Source organism: Lottia gigantea (genome assembly GCF_000327385.1).
Source record: "Lottia gigantea unplaced genomic scaffold LOTGIsca_39, whole genome shotgun sequence".
NCBI classification, from domain to species: Eukaryota; Metazoa; Mollusca; class Gastropoda; family Lottiidae; genus Lottia; species Lottia gigantea.
Genome location: NW_008709333.1, coordinates 589,181 through 600,342, shown reverse-complemented (window position 1 = coordinate 600,342; position 11,162 = coordinate 589,181). Strand labels below are relative to the sequence as shown.

The following is an 11,162-nucleotide window of genomic DNA, read 5'->3' as shown; positions in this document are numbered from 1 at the left end:
AATTATTTCGTCTGCGAACTTGAAGCCAAAGCTTACGAAGATCACCTCGAAAGTACTTGTAATTTTTGTATCAGCTGCATAACTCGTGTACCTTAGGAATAGGTAATGTATAAACTTTCATGAATTCTATAAGCTTATCTATCTTAGTTTATTTCGATCATGGATCTTCAGACTTCAATCGACTTGATACAGTTCTTTACTTCTAACTTTTAGTCTCTTCAAAAATTAATCTGAGAGACTGTCGACCACTGTCATTTTACCAAAAGTCAAAACTGAATTATTTGAATGCCAATTGTATGATATAATGTCTTGTAGTCCTTTGAAAGATTTGATGATTTTACCTTTGAACCATGCTATGATTTCCCCTTATCAGAAATTACATGTGAAACTGACCCACATTTCTGACTGTAGTGTAAGTAAATCTTCATTTGTAAAATTAGATATCAGTAGAACCCTACTATTTTTATGTCAGTTTAAATTTCATTAAACCAAACCAAAATTAGACAATCTAAAAAAACTCAGCGCTATTTCCTATAAATATTAAGAAAGATCACCAAAATGCAATTCTCTAAATATTGTTTTCGGACAGTAAGACAGTCGACTTTCAGTAATATTTTAGAATTTACAATTAAATTCACATTTAAATGATTAAAAAATTTGATCTACTAAATGATGAAATATGAATTTCCTGGTCTATCACGTTTTTTACAATGATGCAATAGAAGCTTTTAACCACACCTTAATTTTATCAATGACAAAATTGACTTGTTTTGCTCTGATAACTATGTTAATAGTAAATATGCACATGGATGATTAATTCTGAATGGGTCAAATGGATGTGACATTGATCTTTATCTTGAAATTAGTCTTCTTACAGTTCAGTCTTTCAATATTTACTTTGACTGACTTTAAGACTGTTATCTTCCTTAGGTTTAAAGCTAAAAAATTTGAGACTTCCTCCTGACCTTGATTGTGATAGTTGGTTGGCATAAATAGCTTCTAAAGGCTGCAAAATGTAATTTATTAGTTTACAATTTATAACTTTTGTTAATCAATAAGCTGACAAACTAACCAAAATTTAACCAGTTTATAAGTTGGACACAAGGAATTCTTCACCAGAAATCTGGTAATTGGGGCTCATAATTAAATTTCTAAATACAGGAGTTATATATCAATTGCGTTACTGTTATTTATAGACATACAAATTGTGTTGTTAAAAATATCAATGACTATAATAGTAATTTAGCTCAATATACTAATCTGGCGTTATGCCAGTTGCAAATATTAGGCTACTCTGCAGAAATACATTACAGTGCTGGGAGCATAACCGTTTCCTTGGTATCAATGACTAGGGTAACTATTAAATGTTTTATTTGACGTTAAAATTCTCTGAATTTAGCTGAATGTACATACCAGTATTAGTCTATTCTGATTTAGAAATTGCCAACATGAATTTAAAAGTTATTCTAATCAACAGCCTTGATTTGACTAAAGAATAATTCAGCCACACGAATTTAATAACATTCTGACTAAATGAGCCATATCAAAGAAATTTCTGGACATATTTGATCAGCTGATAGTACATGGTTGAAGGAGTTGATCTTTGCCCAACAGACTATTATCTATCTAGATATTACATACTTTATCTCCGGTGAAAGTACAGATAAACACGGTTATCTTTTGTGTAAACACATTTTCATTATCATTAAAGTAATTTAGTTGTGTATATAAGCTTACTTATTTTTCAGCAGTGAAGCTCATTTTCAGCTATATCTTTTTAAGGTGTCTTAATCTACAGAGCTAATTTCAGCTTTCTTTATAGTTATAAAGATATAAAGTCTATAAAGATATATTATTTTCCTACTGAAAGCTCAATTTCAGCCATCTATCTTACTTTTCAGAGAGTAATCAGACTTATGGTTTGTCTGCAATCAAAGACATGTATATTTTGGCAAAATTAACAATTCAAACACCCTTCTTTTAGCTGATTTAAAAGTGCTTCACTATAGTCAAGGACAGTAAGTTACTATTAGTACATTGTACTGATGTTGTAAAGGGCAGTAACTCTATCTATATTTATTGGATTGCACCTTCATTTGAACTGATTATTAATTTTTTCAGAAACATGCCAGACCACGCCCAATACTTAACAGCTGAACAGCAAGATGAATTAAGAAAGATAGCTAATGCTATTGTTGCACCTGGTAAAGGTATCCTAGCTGCTGATGAATCTACAGGTAAGTACAAATATTCTATATCAGAGCAAGACTGGAATCACCAAATATGCCCCTTATTTTACAAATGAGCTCTACTATATGTAGTTTATATTATGAGAAAATGTCTATGTGTGGAAAAGTTCTAAGTGCCCAAATACCCCTTTGCAGATAGTTTGAGGGTATGAGTCATTGTGGGGAGAGGGGAGGGGGGTCAGAGGGGCCTCCCTGAAAAAATTTAAATGTGGGATGCAAGAGAACGATTTTGGAAGTGAAAATAGAATAATTGATAAAATTGACGCCAAAGTAAGCTATCTAGGTCATTAAAAAAAAAAAAATGATTTATTAACAATATATTCATTTAATACATAAAAAATATAGATAACTTTAGGGATAATGAACAGTTGTCCTATTTTTGATTTCCAGCTGATACACTCTGCATGAGTTCAGTTAATTTGTGTCCACAAAACTAGCTTTCCTGATGAGGAAATATATCTGATAAGCTTTCATGGAATTAGCTGTAGTAAATAAGCTATTTTTTTTTTCTCTTCTATAATACAGTACATATTAAATTGTTAAAGAACTATGAGCGATCATCATTCTAAAAAGTAAGAGAAATAGTCCGAAATTGTGTCTGTAATGCAATATATTTCCGTCACCCATTCAACTTCTGATAAGCATTTTAGATTTGCTAAATTCTGACGATCTCCCCAACTCTCTCAATGAGCTATTCCAAAGTGCATTAAAACTAATACATAGGATGAATACAATGAAAATCGAAGGGTGATTTCCATTCTTTATATTCATTCAATGTTATTATATTAGTTCTAAGTAATATTTGAAATCAATAAGCTGAAAGTAACAGATGTGCAGATGTTGACAGACCCACTTTATTTGTGTACTTTATTTATTTGATTTCTCATAAAAGTTGAAATTGGACTATTAAAAAAGGTCTAGAGTAATTGGTGATAAAACCATGGTCTCTTATCAATAAATAATTTAGACACTGTGTTCAAATGATCTAAATAGCTTGATATAAGGCAGTAGATTTATTAAACCAATCAAAACGAGACAGGTTTCCTGCAAATTTTTGCTAGTTGCATGTAAGCTCATATTTTAACATGAAACACAAACATTTTTGATTGGCCGATTTGGGAATCATGTGACATATGAATATTCATATATCTTAAAACAAGATTTACCTGCCAAAGGAAAACAAGGTAGAAATAGGTAATATTTATGTTAACTTTCGGACTTTTCAACCAATTTACACAGCTTGAAGTAAACGTCTGGACAAGGATATTGTTCAGTACAATTTCGGCAAATGTGGGGTACAAACTTCTACTGTTATATATCAAGCCTAACTGATTTAGAATGTTTACTGCTACTTCATTAGGGGTTAGTATTACCTAGATTGTAAATCATGAAATTGAAAGAGTAAAGTATAAAACTTATAATTCCAGGTACAATTGGAAAGAGATTCTCCAGTATTAATTTAGAAAACACAGAAGAAAATCGACGAAGATACCGAGAGCTCCTCTTCTCGTCCGACGCCTGTGTTGCTGAAAATATCTCTGGAGTAATCCTCTTCGAAGAAACCCTGTACCAGAAAGCTAAAGATGGAACACCATTTGTGAAAGTTCTCCAAGATAAGGGAATCATTCCTGGTATTAAAGTTGATAAGGGAGTTGTTCCCCTTGCTGGTACTTTCTCTGAGGGAACTACACAAGGTATGATAAAGAAAATAACTATTTTTACAAAGAAAGGTTTACGAGGATCCTTTCTTCCAGCTGAAGCTTGGCCTGAGCATCTTAGCTTGGATCTTTCCTGGATTATCTGTATGCATTTACAGCTGGGTTGACTGGTAAAAATGCTAACAGATGAGTTTGCTGTGGATGATAATTCATCATTCTTTTGTCTGATTTTTCGCATAACTATGTTATATTTTTTGCCCTGTAGGTCTTGATGGTTTATCAGAAAGATGTGCCCAGTACAAGAAAGATGGAGCCCAGTTTGCCAAGTGGAGATGTGTGTTAAAAATTGGCCCACAAACCCCATCATATCAGGCTATGTTAGAAAATGCTAATGTTTTAGCTCGATACGCCAGCATCTGTCAACAAGTGAGTACTGAGAGACAGTCATAACTCTTTATTGTACAGGAAGATACATAATTATTCTTCCTAGAAACAATTTTCATACAGAAAGCTTAAAATGTAGTTACTGGAAATGAAATCTTAAACACTCAACCCTTCAAAATTCATCACTGGAAGCAACTTTATTAGAGGAAACTTAAAATGTAGTTATCTCCCTTAGATCTGTAAACAAGTTAATGTTATTACTGTGATCAGTTTGGCTGAAACTCTGAGCTAAGCTGCTCCAAAAGTCATCTGAGGACTGTGACTCGAGGTGGTGGCTTACAAGTCTAATCTCCATTGGAGAGGAGAAATAAAGGCTATGCCTATTCCCAAATCTTATGAATGAATTATGAAATATCCCTTGAAAAATAATGAACCAAATTGTAATTTATTCCAGAATGGTTTGGTACCAATCGTTGAACCAGAAGTTTTACCAGATGGTACCCACACACTTGAAGAGGCCCAGTATGTTACTGAAAAGGTAAATTCTAGCTATTTATATCCCACCATTTTGTGCTATTTTTAGACAAAACTCTTGCAGCATGATAATTATTTTTTTTAATCTTATAGTTATTGCCCTTGAATTAGCAAAATTAATTTGATTTGTTGAGTGTGGTGCTTAAAACAAAACACACATGACATACATTATGGTTTGTGTTTATGTCAAAATTTGAAAATCTAGTCTTATCTTATTTTCTGTTTCTTCAGGTATTCGCATTCCAATACAAGGCATCTATATATCTGTATCAAGTTATGAAAACCCAGAATTATAATTTTTTTAATTTTTTCTTCAGGTATTAGCTTTCCAATATAAGGCATTAAGTGATCACAATATCTTTTTGGAAGGTACTTTATTAAAACCTAACATGGTAACAGCTGGTCAAGGATGTACAGTTAAATATACAGCTCAACAGAATGCCAAGGCTACTGTTGAAGCTTTATCTAGAACTGTCCCTGCTGCAGTCCCAGGTCTGTTTATAATTTGTCACAATTCCCTGACCCCCCAAAATACTGTATTAAAATTTACACTGCTAAATTTAAAACTAGGCTCAGTAACTATGATAGTATCCAGGAGCAAAGACAAAAATTAAATAAGATTGTTTTGTAGGGTATCTATCATCTGATTTTCCTTTTTTCCTGGGCCAGATAACCAGGACTTTGTCACTTACAAGTTAGCCTATTCCCCTAAGTGTCTTATGATACAAAATATTCAAAAGTGTAAAATATCTTATTCTTATTTAAAATACTTTTTACTTTTTTTCAGGAGTGACCTTTTTATCTGGGGGTCAATCAGAGGTTGATGCCTCCATTAATTTAAACGCTATCAACGCCTACCCCGGTCGTAAACCCTGGGCTTTAACTTTCTCATTCGGTCGAGCTCTTCAAGCCAGTGTTATTAAGGCTTGGGCTGGTCAAGATGCCAACTTGGGCAAAGCTCAAGCTGAATTAATCAAGAGAGCCAAGGTAAGATTTGACCAAGAGGTTATTAAAGATGCGCATATTAATGAGGAACATGAATATTAATGAATGGCATGATTATTAATGATGGACATGAATATTAATGAATGATATGCGCAGTATAAAGTTTTACACAGTTCATCGTCACAATGTCAAGAAATTATGAACTTCACCTTTCTTAAATACTGCAAGATTGTAAAGATTGACTCGGCCATTTTGCATGTTATGTAGTTGTATGCAATTTGTCAGTGAAGATTTATTTTTTTCTGACCCACATTACATTTGTATTAGAAGATCTTGACTACAATACAACACCCCATTGGAATATATTATTTGTTACTGAGTTTCTCTACATGCCTGTCAAATTTTAATTGCTTAAAATTGGTCTGACCAATTACCTACCCAAATTTTTCCTTCTTAGTTGGACCACTTTCTTTCAGAGAGTCTACATAGCTAATAACCTGTTTTTATTTTTCAGGCTAATGGTAACGCCTCCCTGGGAAAATACACCCCCGACGGTGAGGGAGAGGCTGCTGCCCAATCACTCTTTATTGCTAATCATAGTTACTAGACACTACACAACTCAGTGAGCCCTGATTAGAGTCAACTATCTTCAATAGAACAACTGGGCTCTATCTCAAAATTGTCAATTACTAATTCATTAATGCAATTTTGTTTAAAAACGGATTCTTAGACGTTATTCTCAATTAGCTCAGTGGTTTTAAAAATGTTTTCAGTTTAAAATCTAAGTTATATGCTATGCATATTAAAATAAAGTAAACCACATCTTTCTTAAAGAACATAAACTAGTGTTGTTCTACGTCAAAAGAAAGGGACCTAATTCAGAATAGCGTCTGATTTCTTTAAATTATGATTTTGTGGTGTATTATTTAATTATGTGATCGTTCGATTCTTGATATTCCCTGATTTTTATCATGCTGGCTCTCGTTTCATGAAATCTTAGGATTGATTATTTCGAAGGTCTAATTTCACATTAGATTTTTGTTGGTTTTTTATGAAAACCTTTCAATTTAATACATGTAAATTTGCACTCGTTTCAGAATTTTGATCCCAAGATTTTAATTATGAAACAGGGCTCTAGTCTGTAAATTTGTCTAGCATGGACATAGCTTTGCTTGTACACATACTAAAACTATCTTAGTAACTATAGAATAGTAGGGTTTCTGTTTTTAGTTTTAAAAGATGGAGTTCAGATTCTGTTGTACTATATTTGTTCTGTTATTGTCTATTTCATTATAGTGTTCCTCTTCAGACTTCCTTTATATTCCTGTAATACCACAGTTGTATGTAACTATTAGGAAACGGGTTATAACTTTAGTATTTGAATGCTTGCAGAATAGCTTTAATTTTATCATAATGAAATTGAAAGTAGTAGACTTGAATGTCCAGACTGTTATTTAAATGGCTTGTTTGTTATCTAAGACTAGTTCATCAGGTACATTTTGTATGCATGAATTCTGATCTCAAAGCAATACAAGTTTTTTTTTGAAAAACTGAAAATTTGATGCCGCATCTGGCTGGCAAAGCTACCCCAATTTGGCAAGCCATTTTCAGGATAAAAATACTGCGTTCTTTACACGCAAATATATGGTATGGAGTCTAAATTAAAGAGATGAGAAATCCAGTCACTATAAATTCATCTGTATGGCGGGAATGTTAATAAACTGTGGTTTAAACTTGGCTTTAGTTTTAATAGCATGCCCTCACCCCGGGGTGGGATCGAACCCTCTTAGCAAGAAAAATCGGCTTCCATACCCTTTAAATTAAGCTCACTACTCTTTTTGGCCCCACACGAAGATAAGAAGGCTTTGATGTTTTCCGCACTCTTGACAAGTCTAAAGCGCCTTATCGGCCCCTGCAGGTAAAAGGGGCAGACTTAGAAGTCGTTCCGATGGGACCATAAACGCTGATCTGGCAAAATTTTATCATTGCACCCTGCATGGCGTTGCCCGTTCATTAGCCCACATGGAGCAGAAAAGTAGGACGTAAAACTCCATTCATTTCATTTCTTCTTGGCCCTTCCCACCTACTGATACCCCTTACCCCCCTGTATGATTTAAGCCTATACCCTTTTTGTCTTAGCATAACTTTTATCTTGGGTATTTATCTTCCAGGCAAAGTTTAATAATTAAAAATTGCTCGCTAACTTCAAAGCAAGAGATCGCTGTTACTGATAACGGTACAACTAACGTCAATCAGTCAGTCGATGTGTTGTTCTAACCCTGACTCTGGCCTAATATAAAATTTTAATTCCTCGGGAAGAAATGACGTGAATCTGTTGGGACTAGTATTAACAAATAAATTCGGTACAGGGTAATCACCATGTTGTATTTTAAACATTATATACTACTGGCTAATCACAAGAATTACCCTGGCTCCACACCATCGTGGATTCAAAATCACAATTATTTCTAGGAAATCTGTTTTTTAAGGAGCGTTTTCAATACAAACTTTGGTGATTTTACCTATCATTTCTCTGAGGGGAGTGTGTTTTTTGAAATATAATTTAACAAACCTTATATTTCTGTGGACCAGAAGACTTCAGAGAAATTGCCCTTAATAAGGTTTGCAGACTTTCCATATCCTTGTTTAAATAAACCAGTCGTTCTGATCGGATCGATTGTTTCATGTCGTGATTAAAAAAAATTAGTACTTAATCTAATAATAGATCGTGTCTTTGTTAGCAACCCCTGTATAGTATATCAGTCAAAATACCTCATAAACTTTACAGGTCTATTGGTGTATGGAAGGGGATAAGACTAGCAACTCTTGTATAGTATATCAGTCAAAATACCTCATATACTCTATAGGTCTGTTGATGTATGGAAGGGGATAAGACTAGCGACCCGTGTATAGTATATCAGTCAAAATACCTCATATACTCTATAGATCTATTGATGTATGGAAGGGGATAAGACTAGCAACCCTTGTATAGTAATTAGTATATCAGTCAAAATACCTCATATACTCTATAGATCTATTGATGTATGGAAGGGGATAAGACTAGCGACCCGTGTATAGTATATCAGTCAAAATACCTCATATACTCTATAGATCTATTGATGTATGGAGGGGGATAAGACTAGCAACCCTTGTATAGTAATTAGTATATCAGTCAAAATACCTAATATACTCTATAGATCTATTGATGTATGGAAGGGGATAAGACTAGCGACCCGTGTATAGTATATCAGTCAAAATACCTCATATACTCTATGGGTCTATTTATGTATGGAAAGGGATACGACAAGCAACCTTTGTATTGTATGTTGTGGCACAAACAGGGTATGCTTACACTTATAGACACTTGACATCAACTTTCATTAGGAAATACTTACTCACTTAAAATATTGTTTTGGATTTCGGGTTTCGTTTTGTGTAGATCTGTTGGTGTATGGAAGGCAACATTATGAGCAATTCTTGCATATTTATCAAATAATTGTTTTTGAAGAAGCGAACTTCCTATACAAGATGGGCAGTCATAACTATTCATAGATTTGCATCAGGAACTTCGCAATAGACCCATGCCCTGTCACACTGTATTGTATTGTTTTTATTGCCTTATACAAAGGTACATGAGCATTGGCAAACAAACAGAAACATTATTATCAAGTAAATAGAGACCCTGATACATTTGTATTGTCTCCTAAATCCCCCCATAATATTACATAGAATAATCTTCATTTAGGCGAAATCCATTTTGTCTGTTATCCCCTTCCATAATATTGGTTACGCTGATCCAGTGTCTAATAGGGATAATACGTTTGGTAGCAACGCCAATCAAGCGGATTGGATTATAATTCTACAGGTAGAACTTGTTATTTAGATTTCTAGCTTGAGACATGTTAACTGCGAGACTGTTGAATTTGACCAAATTTAGTATTTTGTGACTGCCAAGGGAAGCAAGGACTAAAAAAATCAGCTTACCCAAGTTCAATAACTGAAGGACTAGAGAAAGAGAAAAGAGAATTTTAACCGCTGAAGTAGGCCTATTGTTTTAAATTGACCATCGAAAGAAAATTTTAAGTTGGTTATTTGTAGAGTGACATATTTTTGAACTTTTATATTAGTTTGATTGGATTGTGGTCTTTTGGATCAGTGTCTTTCAAGGAACAAAGTATTGAAGGTTATGTGGTGTTTACCTGTCGTTTAGTCAAAACAGTTCTTTTGTCATTCGATGGATTGTGAAATATCGTAGGTGGAAGTAAGGTCAGATTCAAAACAAACCTTGAAACTTTGAAGATAAAAAAACTAAACTTGGGATTTGAAACAGAGATAGTTGGGACTTCAAGACACCACATTTTGAACTAAAAAACTAAACCTGTGAAATATCTTAGTTGAAACATCAGAGATTCGAAATATAGTAATTCGGATTCAAACTGAAACCTTGGACCTTAAAGAAGAAAACAACATGTGAATGTGAGTTCACACTTCTCTGAAGTTAGAAACAGGACAAGATGGTAAATGAGATGAAATTGGAATAGTTTGAGATGTTTTTTTTAAATAAACAGACAAGATGCCTCTAGATATTAAAGGTAAGAAAGATGTTCTAAATTTTTTCTTTCTTCAAAAAATATTCTTTCTGTAAAAATTGAAATTGAAGTGGTGCAAATCTGTTCCTTTAAAGCTGTGAATAATTTTACGAGTTCGTGTGCCTTTAAAGTAGATATATCAAACCGAGGTTCGAGGGTCTTGGGGGTGCCACTATACCCCCCGCCCCCTCTACTGGCCCAACATAACGGAACCCTATCCTCTATAGTTTCTAATCATCGTACTTCCATTCCAGAAAGTCGTCGTTCCCGTATCCTGGCGTCTGATACGACGGCTGTAGTGTGGTCGCAAGCCAGTCTTTATCGGTATGAACATCTCTCAGAGGATGACAAGGATCTGGTCCGCCAGTTGTTGAAAGGGCAGATAACCCTAGATCAAGTACCAACCATCAAATCCAACTCAGTCAAAATTTTCATCAGTTCCACCTTTTCTGGTAAGTTTCAACGAATGTCTTTTTTTTTTGGTCAAAGATAGCAAGTATGATATACTCATGGATCGAGCCCTTACATTATAACGAGCCATCGATCAACTCTTCCGGCAACTCTCTTTCCTGGATTTTCTTTGCGTGAGATAAAAACTCAGGTTCTCAAGGATTCTGTCTATACCAGCTTGACCTTGTCCAAACCACATAGCAATGACCTTACAAAGATACCAGCTCAGGTTCTCGGGGATCCTGTCAACCAGTTGGTCCTTGATTAAAACTCTTGGCAATGGTTTACAAGGATAACAAATTAGAACTTTGAGGATATTTTCTACCAGCTGGTCCATGTGCTTGCGCCCCCTT

The 11,162-nt window shown here is 34.3% G+C and overlaps 1 protein-coding gene across 1 annotated transcript; it reads left to right on the top strand.

Annotated features, from left to right (window-relative positions):
• Window positions 1–7,621, top strand: LOTGIDRAFT_217342 (hypothetical protein). Its single transcript, XM_009059403.1, has 9 exons — window positions 1–102; window positions 2,122–2,237; window positions 3,677–3,943; window positions 4,173–4,333; window positions 4,746–4,829; window positions 5,143–5,317; window positions 5,613–5,812; window positions 6,285–7,506; window positions 7,527–7,621. The coding sequence occupies exons 2-8, from the start codon at window positions 2,126–2,128 to the stop codon at window positions 6,375–6,377; spliced, it is 1,092 nt and encodes a 363-aa protein (XP_009057651.1). The 5' UTR covers window positions 1–102; window positions 2,122–2,125; the 3' UTR covers window positions 6,378–7,506; window positions 7,527–7,621.
• Window positions 7,622–11,162: the final 3,541 nt, after the last annotated feature.